This window comes from Nicotiana sylvestris, chromosome 2 (assembly GCF_000393655.2).
Source record: "Nicotiana sylvestris chromosome 2, ASM39365v2, whole genome shotgun sequence".
Taxonomy (NCBI): domain Eukaryota; kingdom Viridiplantae; phylum Streptophyta; class Magnoliopsida; order Solanales; family Solanaceae; genus Nicotiana; species Nicotiana sylvestris.
The window spans coordinates 56,213,529-56,234,185 of record NC_091058.1 but is presented as its reverse complement, the minus strand read 5'-3'; the positions used below and the strand labels follow the sequence as shown (position 1 = coordinate 56,234,185).

At 42.1% G+C, this 20,657-nt stretch overlaps 1 protein-coding gene across 1 annotated transcript; it reads right to left on the bottom strand.

Annotated features, from left to right (window-relative positions):
• Positions 1-19,028: 19,028 nt before the first annotated feature.
• Positions 19,029-20,248, bottom strand: LOC104236658 (carboxylesterase 15-like). The gene has a single exon (XM_009790636.2). The coding sequence runs from the start codon at positions 20,166-20,168 to the stop codon at positions 19,161-19,163; it is 1,008 nt and encodes a 335-aa protein (XP_009788938.1). The 5' UTR covers positions 20,169-20,248; the 3' UTR covers positions 19,029-19,160.
• Between the last annotated feature and the right edge of the window lie 409 nt (positions 20,249-20,657).

The window sequence follows — 20,657 nt, the reverse complement described above, 5'->3', positions numbered from 1 at the left end:
ATGGGTGTACTGAAATGGGTAAGCTTCCTGATAAGAAGTCTTAAGGCAAGAATGCCTATCCATCTTTATGGTGAAGGACAATGAGAGATTAAGAAGATAAGTACAAGTTTCGACAAGTAAAAGGAGCAAGGTGAAAAAGGGTACGAGGTACCTAGTTAATGAAGGTTAACAGCGTTTATAATTGAGGCAGAGAAACATAAGCTTCTTGAGTATATTTAATAGTAACAGAGGTATATACAATTGTTCATACCCTTTCCAGATATGTCCTATAGGGGTTAACAAAAGTAGTATAAGAAGATATTATGGATGAATTGATTGCGTCGGTTAACATTTCCGTAGGATATTGCAAATGTGCTAATAGATCTCTTTATGAGACACCAAGATGGTGCACTCTAAAGTAGTGCAGCCAGATATGAGTACTACAAAGACTTGCACTATAAGCCTTGAAGGGATAAATATTACCTTAGTGTGGCTCGCATCCTAGTAAAGGTAAAATGTTAAGCAACTTGAAGAGCCACTGGATAGAGCAAAGGAAATCTAAAAGTGAAAGAATGTTGTATTGAAGTTTTCATAAGAAAAGGGATATGAAGAAATATTAGTAGAATAATGAGAAGAGAGATAAGGAAGCATTATGAATAAGGTGTGATACATTGATGAATATGGTAGAGTATTACAAAACCTATTGTCAAATGAAGGAAGAGACGAAAGGTGATGGGCCTTAAGACAACGAAAGAGTATAGGCCATAAGGTTATATCCTCATTTGGAGAAATAAGTTCGTGACTCCAACGCAACTACCAGAGGGGAGAGTTAATCCCCAGAGTAACAGAAATCAGTATGGACTGGTAAACAAGATAAACTAAATATGAATTAGGGACTGAATGATTGGAAAGTACTCGGCATCATGGGAATTTCAAATTTCGTTCCGACGGAAATAGAAAGGACCACAGAAGAAGATTCACGATGAATTCATAGAAAAGTCATTCAGGGAGAAGCTTCCCTAGAGCAAGCAATATGAGCAAAGTTAAGCTTAAGAGACTGTATATGCCAGTTACGCTATGTGTCACCCTCGCGAGTAAGGGAAATTGTCATCCTTTTTACAAGAGAATTGCTGCAAGGCGAGTAAGGATCATTGATGTTGAGAAACGACGCCAAGGATGAAGAGGGAAAACATCTATAGGTAGATCCTCATGGCTTAAGCTTTTAGTATACCCCTGAAGGGGGGAATATGGAGTGATATGACGTTAAGTCAGAATTAAGTGGTTCTAGTGACTATGGAATGGTAAAGGAAGAATGCGATAAATGAAAGAGGAATAAGATGGCACTTATCCAAATCTTACAGATATGCTACAATTCAAGAATATTGTCCAAGCACGACGTCAAGGAGGGGAAGTACAATTAAAAGTAATATTCAAGATCATATGAGTTGCACGAAAACTCTGGCATGCATGGGAACTAAGATAAGCTAAGTATGCATGCAACAAGGACAAAAAAAAGACTAGGAAAAGTAATAGCCTATGTTGAAGAAAGCTAGGAAGGAACAAAAGGAATTACTTGATCAATAATCCCGAGTTGGTAATGTTATGAACGTACTTAAGAGTTTGGAGTTCTACCTACAGCATATACAGCCGCAGAAGATTCTTGTATATGTTAAAAGAAAGAATTGAGCTCAGGTCATAGACGAAGGATTGAAGTGTTAAAGGATTTTATCATGAATATCCCTCAGTGCCTATGAAAGGCAAAAGTAATAACTAATACCAGGAGCCGTAGATCAGAAGATAGTTTAAGCCTACATAAAGGCTGATTAGAAAGAAGAGAAAACTAAAGAGTTACATCGACTAAGCAAAATAGGAGGGACCAAGAGAATTATAGACCTCAACATCACTCTTAAATAGTAGAGATATAAGAGAAATAGCACAGTAGCCATATTTTATAACGGCTCTACAATGAAGCCAACTGAAGAGTATCAACCTCATAAGAAGTCAGTACGAAGCTCCCACCGGATTGTGTATGCACCAGAGGTGTAAGAATTATAATAGAGCTTTAAGTTATGGACGTGAATTATACCTAGGTGGAAGGGAAGTCGTGAAAGAGATAGAAGATACGATGCGAGATTTTAAGGTAAGAAAGGTAAATGTGAATAGCGTACGAGATACTCAAGGCAGAATATATGAATAGTCCATACTTCGGATAGAAGGCTAGAAGTGCTGGGATTCAATATTCATGAATGATAGCGGCATAGTCAGTGGCATATCTCATAACCTATGGTTTCTAGGTATCAAGGAAGCTAATTAAGACAGTAAAGAAGAGTTAGAGACGATGTGATGTCTCGCTTGATGTCCTAGAATGACATAAGAAAATCTATGATGCAAGCAAGTTGAAAGGTTGCAAGTAATATAATAGAGTTGTGTAGGTTGCAAGTCATTGTATGGTAAAGCAAAAAGGTTTTATAAAGACAAGAGTAAGGATAAGAGAAGGGCAAGTGAGAAGATGATGAAAATGGATAAATCCTCGGGATTAAGCCTGTGAAAACAAGGAAGCTGATGATTCCTATAAGTTATAGAAAGCTCAGTATAATTTTGAATGAACTCAAAGGAGTCTAAGACTAGTAGCATTTAGAAGAGATGAAATGATGCCCTGGTAATAGAATAATAATGCAATCGTGATAGATAAATGATGACGTTTGGGCCTTCGATTGAGTAATGATTCAACAAAGAAAAGAAACGGATCTTATGAATTGGACCGGATTAAAGTACCCACGCAAGGTGAATCGCATTGGGATGTTGTGAGGTACGGTTATGAAAGGTATCGCCCCAGGTGGATCAATCTAATCATTTCAGACGTTCCCCGATAAAATGTGAATCCTAGCAGCAATATTACATAAAAGGTTAAGTTAGCAATGGTATATTGTAGATCAATATTGAGGTGAATAAACAATGGATGGACAAAAGTTACAAAGTATGAGATAAGATTAGGCCGTTATTCTAAAGATGAACAGTAATGAGGAAGCATTAAGGGACTTAAATTTATACATATGGAAGAAGCAATGAGAGTAAGCTGGGATTTGGTAGCAGATCTCAATAACGATAAATCAAAGTAAGAGTTATGGCATAGTATGACCTATGTAGATGCAGTAAAGTCATACAAATGGATAACCACGTCTATAAAATAAGATATAGCAATATTCGTAAGTTCGACAAAATACCAAGCGAAGAACTTCAGGATTGGTTAAAAACTGGAGGAAAAAAGAGAGGAGAGTCTCATAGGCACACTTACAAGGTCAGTACCATAGAAGCTGCATGATCGAAGGTAGCAAGGGTTATGAGATTGAAAGGAATTCGATCACAATTCATGACATGGGAAAGAAGCCTAAAGGGGGGAATGCCCTAGCCTTTGGACTTATTCATAGAATAGTTGCCTAGATGGCAAGAGGACTACTAAAGTATTCTCAAGAGCTATGGGATATGAGAACGATAAGTGCATCAGTCAACATTCGAGGACGAATGTTCCAAAGGGGGGAATAATGTTACACCCTATATTTTCGTAAGTGAAAATACGCAATAAATAAATTAATGAGAGCCCGGAAGTGAGATGTCACATTCCGTAGTACTACATTACGACGATGTTGCACCCTGTAGTACTGTACGTGGAATTTTTCGTAAGGTAATTGACATCAGTCCAAGGAAAAGATTATTCGAAGATAATAAGGATTATGCTATTTCAAACAAGTAATAAGTAAATTCGTGAAGGTTAGAGGGGAATCAATTCAAAGGAAACGAATATTCGTCCAAGTTTGGCATTTGGGATAAAATACGGGTCGGGCGGTATTTTGAGCAATAATACCCGATAATTATAAACTAGTACCATGCGAGGTACCATATTACCACAGTAGTGTAATATATAAAGTATATATGAAGTATTTTGAAAATAAATAAAATTTTAAGTAATTTGTGATAATTCTTGAATTATGCAGGTAATAGATTAATTATCGGGTAACGAAACATTACCCGGTTAACTAATAAGTGGATAAACTTAACAAAAATCACCTCTCAAGGAGGTACGTGGCATCCCCCTCTCTTTATCAAAGTGATTCATCAATCACCTTTAAAGGTGTCAAAAGCACAATTTGAAAGTCTTATCAAGACTTTATGATTACCTTTATCGAATCAAAATGAGACAAAAGAAAACATTTCACTTAAAGGATCAAAGACCATCATTCTGTCAACTAACGTGAAGAGCAGAAGCAATACTTTGGCATTTAAGCCAAGAGACATTTCTATTTCATCCAAAGTTCCCTAGGTTAATCAAACATTCTGCCGTGGATTTTAAAATCCAAGAACTTGGAACAGAGTTGTTTTCATCCAAATTATTTAGCCAAGGGTCGATTGGAAATTCAAAGAACAACAACAATATTGTTCAAATAAATTCCAGGAACAGGTATGTTAAGGCTAAGCTCTTCTTTCATTTGGCATGATCTCGTCATTGCATTCATATCCCGAAAATTACATATATTTTGTTAGTTTCTCAAATTGCGTATATTTTTCTAGTGTTGTAAGTTATAATATTCTCGTTATCAGGACTTCATATTCAGTTGAGTATTTCCTTCTTCCAATCAAGAGAGCAGAGAAGTTACATATATACAGTATTAAAAGTATTTTCATTACCATCGAGCTATAATCGATGGGAAGGCCCCTATTGGGCAACCTCTGATCAGATGGTAAGTTATATGACAATCCTACTGTGGCCGAGCGCTTATGAGCGAGCCCAGTTGGTCGAGATACAGAGCCTAGTATGGTCGAGCGCTTATGAGCGAGCCTACTACGGCAGAGCAGATATATATGTATACCGAGCCTTATAGGGCCGGACAACTATTTTACTTACTATATTGAGAGAATTGAGTCAGTATCAGTAGGTAAGCATATCTTCAGATTATCTTTGACTTCCAGCTACTTGCAGTTATTATATTATCTGTTCAGTTTCAGCTTTCAGTATATTGCCTTACATACTCAGTACATTATTTCATACTGACGTCCCTTTTGCCTGGGGGCACTGCATTTCATGTGTGCAGGTCAGACAGACAGACGAGTAGGCCTCTTCAATAAGTGTTGCCCGAGTTCAGCTTGATCGGTAAGCTCCATGCCTTTCGGAGTTTCCGGGTCTAGAGCCTTATGTATATCTTGTATATAAATGTATATATTTCATGAGTAGGTCAGAGAGTCGTTCCGATCACAGTATATCCATTAGTAGAGGCTTGTAGACATATATTATCAGTTAGTACAGTATGTTGGGCTTGCGGACCTTGTATATATATTTGGTTGGTTTGTCAGCTATAATAAATATGACGGCCTTATCGGCCAATTTTCATATTGATATTTAGTCAGCATTCGCGGTCGTCTTGCAATGTGGCCTATGGCCAAAAGTATGACATCATATATTCAGAGTCCCTTAGTTGCAAGTTGGTACGCAAGGATAGGTGAGGCATTGGGTGCCGGTCTCGCCCCCCAAGTTCGGGGCGTGACATGGCTGCAAATTTTCATCACAAAGCTCGCAAGCGATTGTCGCACACTTTCTCTGAAGCTAGAAAGAATAACAAAAAGCCTGACTGGTTACTTCAAAATTTATGGTATGATGTCACGACCCGGATTTTCCACCATCGGGTGTCGTGATGGCGCCTACCATCGGAGCTAGACAAGCCAAATATTTAAAACACATTTCCTGCTTTCTTTCAAACAATATAAATAAACGAGACAAAATTTAAACGTAAGACTTTAAATCTAAAGCAACTGGAAAAAAAAAACCAAAAGTGTGGGAGTTTAATACACATCACTACCCAAGGTCTGGTGTCAATTGCTCACGGACTACTACGGAATACTACAAACAATGTCTGAAAGGAAATACATCATGTTTGTCTGGTACAAGATGAAGAAACATGGAAAGGGACTTTGGCCTATGAACGCCAGCTAGGCTACCTCGAGAGTCCCTGGACTGAAGATAGCTCCCAAAATTCCTACTGCTGCGGTCCGTAAGCTGCTCCCTGATCTATGCACAAAAATGCATAGAGTGTAGCATCAGCACAACCGACCCCATGTGTTGGTAAGTGTCTGGCCTAACCCCGGCGAAGTAGTGACGAGGCTAGACAGGACCTACCACAATTAACCTGTACAGATAGATATAACGAGTGCAAGAAAAATAATAACAAGATAATATAAAGTAAAGCTGGGAGGGGTCATGCTATCGGGGAGTAACAGATAAAAATAAAATATCGAAAATAAATAGAAGAAATTTCGATTTCCATGATATATATATATAGTGGACGGCGTGCCACACGATCCCATATTATCATATATAAGTGGACGGCGTGCCACACGATCTCGTATTATAGTATGTAAGTGGACGGCGTGCCACACGATCCCATAATATAGTATATAAGTGGACGGCATGCCACATGATCCCTTTTAACAATATATAGGTGGACAGCGTGCCATACGATCCCATAATATCATATATAAGTGGACGGCGCTCCACACGATCCCATAATATAGTATATAAGTGGATGGCGTGCCACACGATCCCATAATATAGTTCATAATATCTGACTTCATATAGTAGACCCATTCAGGGGAGAATAACATCTCAATACCTTTAACCCGGCAAGGGTACAGCTAACAGCCCAAAATATCCCGACAAGGAAGAGTATATATATCAGTCTACACATCCCGGCAAGGGAGTAATCACAACACATTCTCTTTTTAAATCACTTCTTCCTCAACTAACACATTCATGTTCGAGCTAACGCTCCAAGAGTACACCAATCACAATTCTACCTCAACTGTTCACATCATATGAAACTCATCAAATAAACAAGGAGCTTGTGTCACATTATTCGAATTAAAAGCAATCAAGACTCACGGTCATGCTAGACTCCGGTGCATAGATAACCGTCACCATGCCTATACATCGTACTCCACATTAGCAAGTAGCAAATATCATCCTAATCCTATTCCCTCGAGCCAAAGTTAGAACAAACACTTACCTCGAATGCTCCAAACTCAACTCACGCTTCTAGTATAGCTTTACCTCTTGATTCCACCACCAATCCGCTCGAATCTAGTCATAAGTTACTTAATCACATTAATAATTACTAAATGAATCATCCCCAATGCATGAAAATAGATTTTTCAAGGTTTTTCCCAAAAAGGTCAAAAATACCCCCGGACCCACGTGGTCGAAACTCGAGGTTCGGACCAAAACCCGGTTACCCATTCTCCCACGAATCCAAATATATGATTTGTTTAGAAATTGGACATCAAATTGAGGTCCAACTCCTCAATTTGTAGAAAACCTAGGTTCTACCCAAAACACCCAATTTCCCCCATGAAAATCTTTGTTTTGAAGTTGAAATCATGTTAAAAGATGTTAAGAAGTGAAGAAAATGAGTTAGAAATCACTTACCAATCGTTTTGAAGAAGAAAAGTTGTTTGGAAAATCGCCTCTTAGGTTTTAGGTTCTTGAAAGGTGGAAAAATGACTGAAAATCCCGAATTTATACATTTTGCTGGGGGCTGGCGCGGACCGCACAGAAATGCGCCGTGGCCGCACCGAGGGAGGGGAGAAGTGGGCTCTCTCTGAAACCACCCAGCGTGGACCGCACTGATTTGGTGGGCGGCCGCGCTGGTCGACCCTCTGAACCCCACCATGCGGACCACACAGAAAAGCACCGCGGCAGCGTGACTGCCAGCTCGGACCGCGCGGAAATGGCCGCGGCCGCGCTGGGCCTGCAACATCTGAACCTGTATATTTTTCTAAGTCTAAGACCTCTCGAGCCCTACTCAAAACTCACCCGAGCCCTCGGGGTTCCAAACCAAACATTCATATGATCTCGAAAACACCTTATGGACTTACTCGTGCGATCAAAACGCCAATATAACATCATATACATAGGATCAAGCCTCAAAATACATGATTTTCTTTCAACTTTCATAAAAAAAAACTCAAATTCCCCATTTTAAGTCCGAAACACGTCATATGACGTCCGTTTTTAGCCAAACTTTACAGATAGTGCTTAAAACATATTTAAGACTCGTACCGGGCGTCAGAACCAAAATACAAGCCCGATACCATAGTTTTCTGATCAATTTTCTTCTTTATTTTCCTTAATTAATTTCAGAAAACAATTTCACACAAAAATTTATTTCTCGGGTTTGGGATCTCGGAATTTGATTCCGGGTACACGCCCAAGTCCCATATTTTTCTACGGACCCTCAGGGACCGTCGAATCACAAGTCCGGGTCCGTTTTACCCAAAATGTTGACCAAAGTCAATATTATGCATATTAATATCAAAATTCATCAAAGTTTTCACAAAATTCGCATATTCTAACATAAAAAGTTTCCGGCTACGCGCCCGAACTGTGCACGCAAATTGAGGCAACTAAAAGCGAGATTTTCAGGGCCTCAGAAGCACGGAACTAGGAAGAATTACGGTGATGACCCTTTGGGTCATCACATTCTCCACCTCTAAAGCAACTGTTCATCCTCGAACGGACAAAAGAAAGAAGTACCTGAGTCGGGAAATAAATGAGGATAACGGCCCCACATATCGGACACGGACTCCCAGGTCGATGCCTCAGGAGGCTGACCTATCCACTGAACATGCACCGAAGGAAAACTCTTCGACCTCAACTGCCGAACTTGCCGGTCTAGAATAGCCACCGGCTCCTCCTCATATGACAGATCCTTGTCCAATTGGACAGTGCTGAAATCTAACACGTGCAATGGATCTCTGCGATACTTACGGAGCATAGATACATGAAACACGGGATGCACAGCTGACAAGATAGGTGGCAAGGCAAGTCTATAAGCCACCTCTCCCACACGATCAAGAATCTCAAATTGACCGATGAACCTAGGGCTGAGCTTGCCCTTCTTCCCAAATCTCATCACGCCCTTCATAGGCGATACACGGAGCAATAACCGCTCCCCAACCATGAAAGCAACATCTCTGACCTTGCGGTCTGCATAACTCTTCTTCCTGGACTGAGCTATACGAAGTCTATCCTCAATAATCCTAACCTTGTCCAAGGCCTCCTGAACCAAATCAGTACCCAATAATCGAGCCTCTCCCGGCTCAAACCATCCAACTGGAGACCGACATCGCCTACCATACAACGCCTCATACGGAGCCATCTGGATGTTGGACTGGTAGCTGTTGTTGTAGGCGAACTCTGCTAAAGGCAAAAACTGGTCCCACGAGCCTCCAAAATGAATAACACAGGCTCGGAGCATATCTTCAAGAATCTGAATAGTCCTCTCGGACTGACCGTCCTTCTGGGGATGAAATGTTGTACTCAACTCAACCTGGGTGTCCAACTCTCGCTGAACCGCTCTCCAAAAATGCGAGGTGAACTGTGTACCCCGATCCGAGATGATAGATAGCGGCACCCCATGAAGGTGAACAATCTCCCTAATATAAATCTCGGCTAACCTTTCGGACGAATAGATGGCTGCAACAGGAACAAAATGCGCTAACTTGGTCAGCCTATCAATAATGACCCAAACTGCATCAAACTTCTTCCGAGTCATCGGAAGTCCAGTAACGAAATCCATCGTAATCCTCTCCCACTTCCACTCGGGAAGTGCAATCCTCTGAAATAGACCACCAGGTCTTTGATGCTCGTAAACCTGCTGACAATTCAAACACCGAGCCACATGCGCAACGATGTTTTTCTTCATCTTATGCCACCAATAGTGCTGCCTCAGATCTTGATACATCTTCGCGGTGCCCGGGTGAATAGAATACCGAGAACTGTGGGCCTCCGCTAAGATCAACTCTCGAATCCCATCAACATTGGGCACACAAACTCGCCCCTGCAATCTCAATACGCCATCATCATCTAAGGTTACTTTCTTGGCACCTCCACGCTGCACCGTGTCTCTCAAGACACACAAATGGGGATCATCGAATTGCCGATCACGGATACGCTCCAATAACGAAGAACGAGTGACCGCACAAGCTAATACTCGACTAGGCTCAGAAATGTCCAACCTCACAAACTGATTGGCCAAAGCCTAAACGTCCAAAGCAAGCGGTCTCTCACCGACCGGAATATAAGCCAGACTGCCCATACTGGCTGACTTCCTACTCAAGGCATCGGCCACCACATTGGCCTTTCCCGGGTGATATAAGATAGTGATGTCATAATCTTTCAACAATTCCTACCACCTCCTCTGCCTCAAATTCAACTCCTTTTGCTTGAACAAATACTGAAGACTCTTATGATTCGTGAACACCTCACACACCACACCATACAGATAGTGCCTCCAAATCTTTAATGCTTGAACAATGGCTGCCAACTCCAAATCATGCACTTGATAGTTCTTCTCATGAACCTTCAACTACCTCGAGGCATAGGCAATGACCTTGCCATCCTGCATCAACACTGCACCAAGTCCAATACGAGATGCATCACAATAGACTGTATAGGGCCCTGAACCTATGGGCAAAACCAACACCGGTGTCGTGGTCAGAGCTGCCTTGAGCCTCTGAAAGCTCGCCTCACACTCATCTGACCATCTGAACTGGGCACCTTTCTGGGTCAATCTGGTCATAGGGGCTGCAATGGATGAAAACCCCTCCACGAACTGGCAGTAGTAACTTGCTAACCCCAGGAAACTCCGAATCTCCATAGCTGAAGCTGGCTGAGGCCAGTTCTTGACTACCTCTATCTTCTTTGGGTCTACCTGAATACCTGCTGCTGATACGACATGACCCAGGAATGCGACCAAACTCAACAAAAACTCGCACTTCGAGAACTTAGCATACAACTGACTATCCTTTAGGGACTGAAGAACCACTCTGAGGTGCTGCTCATGCTCCTCCTGACTGCAGGAGTATATAAGAATATCGTCAATGAAGACTATCACGAACGAGTCCAAATAAGGTCTGAACACTCGGTTCATCAACTCCATACACCAAGTAGGCCAAACATCCCTTCTCGACCATACGCCGAGCTTTCACATACGAGATAACACTGCAGGTACAATGACCAGAAGTCTCTCTCCACTCTAAACGGGGTAAATTCGGTAAGGCTAAGGTCACGGTCTTGGCATGGCAATCCAAGATAGCATGGTACGGGGATAACCAATCCATCCCCAATATAACATCGAAGTCGACCATGTCCAAAAGCAACAAATCAACACGTGTATCAAGACCCCAAAACACTACGATACAAGAACGATGAACTTGGTCGACCACAATAGAATCACCCACCGGTATTGACACATAAACAGGAATACTCAACGAGTCACTAGGCATAACCAAATAGGGTGCAAAATAGGACGACACATATGAATACGTAGATCCGCGATCAAATAGCACAGAAGCATCCCTATCACAGACCAGAATAGTACCTGTAATCACAACATCTGATGACTCAGCCTCTGGCCTGGTTGGCAAGGCATAACAACGGGGCTGGGCGCCACCTCCCTGATTCATATCCCTGGGACGATCTGCTGCTGGCTGACCCCTACCTCTAGCCGTCTGAGCTCCACCTCTAAGACCTCTACTTCCACCTCTATGTCCCCTACCCCCGCCTCTAGCTGGCTGGGCAGGATGTAGGGCAACTGGTGTCTGGATCATCGGGCGAGGACCCTGCTGCTGCGAGCTGCTGGAAGCTCGAGGGCAATATCTGGCAATGAGACTCACATCGCTGCAAGTATAACAAGCCCTCGGCTGCTGAGCATAACGAAGGGGTGGTGCACTTATAGGTGTTGATGGTGAACTGAAGAGCTGCTGGTCAGAATGCTACGGCTCAGAACCACGACCACCTGGTGTACCCTGAGAAGCCTGGAGAGCTGACTGAAAGGGCCTCGAAGGATGGCCTCTACCATAAGAATCCCTACCTCCAGACGAGGTACCACTGAATCTACCAGAATGACGGGGCCTCTTATCAGACCCATGACCACCTCCCTGAGCAAGTGCCATCTCTATCCGGCGGGCACCATCTGCCGCCTCCTGAAATGAAATCTCACTACCGGCACTCATGGCCATCTGAACACGGATCGGCTGGGCCAACCCATCAATAAACCTCTGCACCCTCTCTCTATCGGTGGGGAGTATCACAATGGAATGACGAGCAAGATCAATGAACCGGGTCTCATACTAGGTGACCGTCATAGGACCCTGCTGGAGACACTCAAACTACCTGCGAAGAGCATCTCGCTGAGTAACTGGAAGAAACTTCCCTAGAACTAACTCTGAAAACTGATCCTAGGTCAATGATGGCGACCCCGCTGGCCTGGCTAAGCAGAAATCCCTCCACCAAGTCTTAGCGGATCTTGCCAAGCGAAAAGTGGCAAAGTCGACCCCATTGGTCTCTACAATGCCCATAGTCCGTAGAACCTCATGACAGCTAAATATGAAATCCTGAGCATCCTCTGAGGGGGTGCCACTATATATGGTTGTGAAGAGCTTGGTGAACCGATCTAACCTCCACAAAGCATCCGCGGGCATGGCCGCACCATCACTGGACTGAGCCGCAATACCTGACTGGACCGCTGCAACTGGCTGAACTGCCACAGTTGGCTGAACTGTTGGAGCCTGGGCCGGAGGAGCTACCGGCTCTAGAGTATGAGTAGCAGGAGTCTGAACTCCTCCCCCATCCTGAGATGTGGCTGGTACTACGGGAAGCAAACCCACTCTAGAAATGCCCTCCATAAAGCCTACAAATCGGACCAAAGCGTCCTGAAGCACCGGAGTGGCTATGAAACCCTCTGGGACCTGAGCTGGGCCGACTGGAGCTGCTGGAGCTGGAACCTCCTCGTCATAGTCAACATGAGGCTCCACCTCTGGGGCTGCCGTTTGGGGCTGAGCTCTGCCCCGGCCTTGGCCTATGGCACGGCCTCGGCCTCGCCCCCTGCCCCTGATAGAAGCTGCTGCTGGGGGCTCAGGCTGCTGCGCGGTAGAAGAGGAAGCACGTGTCCTCTCCATCTGTGAAAGAACAGAGTGGAAAGACAATCAGTACTTGAGAAACAAAATCGCATGACAAGAATGAACAAGGTAAAGTTTTCCTAACTCAGTAGCCTCTGCGGGATAAATACAGACGTCTCCGTACCGATCCCTCAGACTCTACCGAGCTGTCCGTGGGTTGTGAGACCTAAGTAACCTAGTGCTCTGATACCAACTTGTCACGACCCGGATTTTCCATCATCGGGTGTCATGATGGCGCCTACTATCGGAGCTAGGCAAGCCAAATATTTAAAACACCTTTCCTGCTTTCTTTCAAACAATATAAATAAACGAGACAAAAATTTAAGCAGAAGACTTTAAATCTAAAGCAACTGGAAAAAAAAACAAAAGTGTGGGAGTTTAACACACATCACTACCCAAGGTCTGGTGTCACTAGCTCACGGACTACTACGGAATACTACAAACAATGTTTGAAAGGAAATACATCATGTTTGTCTGGTACAAGATGAACAAACAAGAAACATGGAAAGGGATTTCGGCATGCGAACGCCAGCTAGGCTACTTCGAGAGTCCCTGGACTGAAGATAGCTCCTAGAAGTCCTACTGCTGCGGTCTGTAAGCTGCTCCCTGATCTGTGCACAAAAATGCACAGAGTGTAGCATCAGCACAACCGACCCCATGTGCTGGTAAGTGCCTGGCCTGACCCCGGCGAAGTAGTGACGAGGCTAGACAGGACCTACCACAATTAACCTGTACAGATAGATATAACGACTACAAGAAAAACAATAACAAGATAATACAAAGTAAAGCTGGGAGGGGACATGCTATCGGGGAGTAACAGATAAAAATAAAATATCGGAAATAAACAGAAGAAACTCCGATTTCCATGATATATATATATATATATAGTGGACGGTGTGCCACACGATCCCATATTATCATATATAAGTGGACGGCGTGCCACACGATCCCGTATTATAGTATGTAAGTGGACGGCGTGTCACACGATCCCATAATATAGTATATAAGTGGACGGCGTGCCACACGATCCCTTTTAACAATATATAGGTGGACAGCGTGCCACAAGATCCCATAATATCATATATAAGTGAACGGCGTGCCACACGATCCCATAATATAGTTCATAATATTTGACTTCATATAGTAGACCCCTTCAGGGGAGAATAACATCTCAATACCTTTAACCCGGCAAGGGTACAGCTAACAGCCCAAAATATCCCGACAAGGGAGAGTATATATATCAGTCTACACATCCCGGCAGGGGAGTAATCACAACACATTCTCTTTTTAAATCACTTCTTCCTCAACTAACACATTCATGTTCGAGCTAACGCTCCAAGAGTACACCAATCACAATTCTACCTCAACCGTTCACATCATATGAAACTCATCAAATAAACAAGGAGCTTGTGTCACATTATTCGAATTAAAAGCAATCAAGACTCACGGTCATGCTAGACTCCGGTGCATAGATAACCGTCACCATGCCTATACACCGTACTCCACATTAGCAAGTAGCAAATATCATCCTAATCCTATTCCCTCGAGTCAAAGTTAGAACAAACACTTACCTCGAATGCTCCAAACTCAACTCACATATCTAGTATAGCTTTACCTCTTGATTCCACCACCAAACCGCTCGAATCTAGTCATAAGTTACCTAATCCCATTAATAATTACTAAATGAATCAATCCCAATGCATGAAAATAATTTTTACAAGGTTTTTCCCAAAAAGGTCAAAAACACCCCCGGACCCACGTGGTCGAAACTCGAGGTTCGGACCAAAACCTGGTTACCCATTCTCCCACGAATCCAAATATATGATTTGTTTAGAAATCGGACCTCAAATTGAGGTCTAACTCCTCAATTTGTGGAAAACCTAGGTTCTACCCAAAACACCCAATTTGCTCCATGAAAAATCTTTGTTTTGAAGTTGATATCATGTTAAAAGATGTTAAGAAGTGAAAAAAATGAGTTAGAAATCACTTACCAATCGTTTTGAAGAAGAAAAGTTGTTTGGAAAATCGCCTCTTAGGTTTTGGGTTCTTAAAAGGTGGAAAAATGACTGAAAATCCCGAATTTATACATTTTGTTGGGGGCTGGCGCGGACCGCACAGAAATGCACCGCGGTCGCGCCGAGGGAGGGGAGAAGTGTGCTCTATCTGAACCCACCCAGCGCGGACCGCACTGATTTGGTGTGTGGCCGCGCTGGTCGACCCTCTGAACCCCACCACGCGGACCACACAGAAAAGCACCGCGGTCGCGTGACTGCCAGCGCGGACCGCGCAGAAATGGTCGCGGCCGCGCTGGGCCTACAACATCTGAACCTGTATATTTTTCTAAGTCTAAGACCTCCCGGGCCCTACTCAAAACTCACCCGAGCCCTCGGGGCTCCAAACCAAACATTCATATGATCTCGAAAACACCTTACGGACTTACTCGTGCGATCAAATCGCCAAAATAACATTTATACATAGGATCAAGCCTCAAAATACATGATTTTCTTTCAACTTTCATAAAAAAAAAACTCAAATTCCCCATTTTAAGTCTGAAACACATCATATGACGTCCGTTTTTAGCCAAACTTTACAGATAGTGCTTAAAACATATTTAAGACTCGTACCGGGCGTCGGAACCAAAATACGAGCCCGATACCATAGTTTTCTGATCAATTTTCTTCTTCATTTTCCTTAATTAATTTCAGAAAATAATTTCACACAAAAATTTATTTCTCGGGTTTGGGACCTCGAAATTTGATTCCGAGTACATGCCCAAGTCCCTTGTTTTTCTACGGACCCTCCGGGACCGTCGAATCACAGGTCCGGGTCCGTTTTACCCAAAATATTGACCGAAGTCAATATTATGCATATTAATATCAAAATTCATCAAATTTTTCACAAAATTCGCATATTCTAACATAAAAACTTTCCGGCTACGTGCCCGAACTGCGCATGCAAATCGAGGCAACTAAAAGCGAGGTTTTCAGGGCCTCGGAAGCACGGAACTAGGAAGAATTACGGTGATGACCCTTTGGGTCGTCACAGATGATTTGCTAAGGCAATGGATTACCGCAAAGTTCTTAGAGAAGAGAGAAAAAGGAAAGAAGCTCGCGCATCTGAGAAGGGAAGCTCCTTGCACACTGGAGGTGTGATCAACCTAGGGACAATAAAAAGAACATTGGTACGTAATTGCTTAAATTATTTTAATTTCAAAGTATATCTATTCTGTTTACTAACTAAATTAATTTGTTTTTAGGAAAAAAAGTTGGGGCGTCCAATGAACCATGATGAGCTATTCAATGAAACATATATTATAAAGAAGAAGAAAAAGACGGATCACAAAAGGTGGGTCGAGGACCGGGCCTCGACTGTATATGTAAGTTTTCACTTTTCTTTAAGTATTTTAATTTACTTTTATATGAATTTTGAAATACTAATTCAATGTAAATTTTCGTATAGGGTCGCTACCAAACTAACGTGGAGGAATTTATCCGCACCTAGCCACGTAATGACTCGGGCGAGCCAACCCAACTAAAAGAATATAGATGGAGTCTACTGGCGGTCCAAAATGGGGGAAGGTATATGGGCTTCCTACTAAGAAATTCCATCGCTATAAGTGTGGAACGCAAGAAATAGGGACTTCCTCGCAAGGCGAGCAACTTGATGGGGAGAACCTATCCGCTATGCGGGAGATTGTGACAAAGCTCACACCGAGCTAGAAGCAGCCAAGAAAAGAGAAGGGTTAGAGATGCTCAGTTCCTTGGCATGCAAGCTCAGATCAGAACTCTCCTATCTACTAGAGCTTTTCCATTGCCCCAGTCTCGTGAGTCATCTCCAAAGGCTCGACTTGAACGTGGGCGTTCCTTCCGTCCTCCCCGTGATCGTTCCTCCCGTCCTCCCAGTGGTCGTTCTTCCCGTCCTCCACAAGACCCTTCTCGACACCATCTTTTAGTTGAAAGTCCATCAGACGGTGATGATGATGTTGTACAAAACATTCCTTGACTTTTATATACTTTGAACTAGACAAATAGAACCGATTTTGAATTAGTTTTAATAAGTTTTAACTTGGTTTTGGATTTTTTAGTTCTATTGAACTTTAATTTGTCAGTTTTAATGTATTTATTGAATTATGATGATGATGTTGTTGTTGTTGTTGTTGTCGTTGTTGTTGTTGTTGTGGTGGTGGTGGTGGTGGTGGTGTTATTTAGGGATTTTGGTATGCTGGCATGTGGTATAGCTGCCAAAACAGGCATTTTGTGCAAAAATTAAAACCCAAGAAACCGATCAAAGTTGGTCGATTTCTAATTTTTTAAAAAAAAAATCTGCTGATTAGCGACCAAGGTTGTCGCTTAAGTTTAAAAAAAATTAAAAATTACCGACCAAAGTTGGTCGGTTAATGAACAAAAATTACCCAGATTTCAACTATACCGACCAACTTTGGTCGGTATGGTTAAATTTTAACTTTTTTAAAAATATATATATTTTTTATTTTACCAACCAACTTTGGTCGCTAATTTTTAAATTTTAATAATTAATAAAATAACGTAATTTAAATACACCGACCAACTTTGGTCGGTAAAATTAAATTATTAAAATATGTTACCGACCAAAGTTGGTCGGTATGTGCTTTAAATTGTACCGTTGGTTCTTTTACCTTTGCGACCAACCTTATTCGGTAATTAGCGACCAATCTTGGTTGGTATACTAAAACGACCACCAAAATAACGACCAAGCGTGTTTGGACGCGTTTTGGTCGGTAATTTGCCAAAAACGACCAACATTGATCGTTTTCTGTGGTCGCTAATTATCGGATTTTTAGTAGTGATAGTTTTTCTGTCTGATATTCTTGGGGTTTCTTTATGGTAGTTAGAATTTGCTCTCATGTGACTTTGACTATATATTGTGTAGTTATGGATGTCTTCTACTTCAACATGTTTCCACTAACAAAACAAAGAAGAAGGCTACATTGGCATTTTCTCAAACAGCTCTTCCATTTAATGTGGTAGAGGGCCAAGTTTATTACTTGCTTTTCATGAACAATTTGGTAAAAAGAAAAGTGTACAATTTGCCAAAAAGGAAACAGTGTGCATATCCGACCAACAACTATGGTAGGGGCAAGTCTGCTTCAAAAATGTCAACTTCATTTTCTTTCTTTTAATTTCCAATTTAGTTCACCAACTTTTATGAGGATCACCTTGCAGACCAATCCTTTTCAAACTGCTGCAACAAAAAAACGTGACATCTAAAACGTATATCACTAGCACTAGCAAATGTGGTAGGCCAAGATTGCTTCAAATTATCAAGTCTATTTCCTTCCTTCCCCAACAATTATTTCTATTATGAACCACGTAAAACGCACTTGAAAACTTCTAGTAAAATTTTACCCAACTCTTCAAAGAAACTTCTTTCACAGTGTCGTTCCTATAACTAAGCTCATCTTCAAAAGCACTCCAAAGACTTGCTTGACTACTGACTAGTTCAAATTCGTATCACGGATTCATTAAAGGAATAAACACTTTTTATCAAAATTTTCTCCGTTTCACTATATATAGCTCCAACTAAGGACCGGCATGTGACTCCATTTTTGCTATAGCTCTATTTAATCAGAAGCGAAATTAGGATTCAAGCTTATAGATTCGAAATTCTAAGCATTATAAGTTATTGGGTTCTAAATTATTAATTGTTAATAAATTAATAAATTATTCAAGACAAATACATATTTAAACCAAAGTTACATTGCTGGGTTTGCCGAACCCGTAGCCATAGCACTGACACCGCCCCTATCTATTTTGCTATAGCTGCCCTAATCGAGACCAACGAGAATCTCATATTGTATAGCTTATCAAACTTTTTGGTGGTAATAGACGAATATCATGTGAAAAAAAGCCTCAAGGAGACTTCATTGACGGTACAGTACATTTCAATTTCTGGACTTATTGACATTCGAAATTTAAAGATATTATTTCATGAATCTCAAAAGAAATTTGTCCACTTTTTAAAGTATTACAAATAAACATTTACTACCAAAGAAAAAACATTTCTACGCAACAATAGAAATTTACTCCTCATAATTATAATTACAAAACCATTAGAACGTGACAATCAAGACGGTACATCAAAATCTTGAACATGCATGCAACAAACAAATATTCTGCAAAACCACAAATTTTCTCCTTTTAATGCTTGTTGATGAACTCTGCAACGGCTTCATAAAGTTTTTCAGTTTCAGAACCAGTTACAGGGTCCATTCTAACAGCAATTTTGTTAAGATAAAAGCTATGTCCCACTCCATTGTTAATAAACAGCTCTACATCCTTTTCCCCCTTTTTCATAGCTTCGTAAAACTCCATTTCAGTGTCCTTTATCAGATCTTTCTCCGCCACACAGTACAAATAAGGCGGTAATTTAAGCTCCTCCACTGCCGGCGCCGCCTCTCCCATCGGACATGTTATTTGATGATCCTTGTTGCTCCCTACTGGTAAAGCTAACCCTAGAAATTTATCCACCATATCTAATGTTAAAAACGGGGTTTGCTCTTGTTCTAGCTCCGATTTGCTCCGATAGGACCGCACGAAACCTGGATGGATCGGAATTGCGCCGGCCAGTCGCATTGGAGATAAGTTTTCCTCGCCGGCTTTGACGGCAACTTGGTGGACTATGTTCCCGCCGGAGCTGTCTCCGATGAGGAATACTCGGTTGAAATCTGCGTAATCGTTGAGCCAGGGCTCGTGTCCTTGCTGCCGGGAGAGGTCCCGGAGCCAGAGGAGAGCGGCGAAACCGGCATCGCAGGCAGCTGGGAGGCGGTGCTCCGGCGCGAGGGGGAGGAAGACGGAGACAATGATAGCTTTGGCCGCGCGCGCTAGGCGCGTGTAGACAGTGTAGTACATGAACCAATCAGCATGGCTGACACAAAAGCCGCCGCCTTGGAAGTGAAGAATGACGGGAAGCTTGCTGGCGGAATTGTCGTTTCGTTCAGGTAAGTAGATGCGGAGACGGCTGCCGGATTTTTCGTCGGCGACTACATCTTTGACGGCAACGCCGTCGATGAAGTAGTCATGGGGTGGGACTGGCTCGGCCATGAATTTGACTTCGGGTGGACCGGTCCAAGTCCGGTCTACTGAACCGTCTTCGAAAACTCTAAGCCAGCCGGATACTTCCTCTATCACTTGCTTTTCATGAACCATTTTGGCAAAGTTTGAAGTGTTTTTTTCGAGTAATCAGTAATTTGAAGAATGAAGTTTGTTTAGTGTGTACCTTTGGTTTGCATGTGCGTGGCTATTTATAATGGTGAGATAGGAAAGGATAAGAAAATTTGTGGTAGTTTAAAGGAAGGTTCAAAGAATTTTACAAAATTTTGGAGTTTAGATAATGGGAAGAGCACTAGCATTAGGAAAGTATTTTCCTCACAAATTCATAATGAGTCAGTCCACATTTAGAAAGTAGATTTGGTGGAAGTCAATGATCAGTATCAAATTATCAATGGTCGCTAGGGTCACTAATTTAGATAACTATGGTGGTTAGTTAGTTACAGCCCCGTTTAGTCTACAAGAGAGGAATTAGAATATTGGTCTACGAACAAACATTAGATATTATATACAGAGGCATAGTAGATGTTTCAAATTACGCTGTCAAACATTACTCTTTAAAATATTTGTGTGGTTAAAGGTTAATCC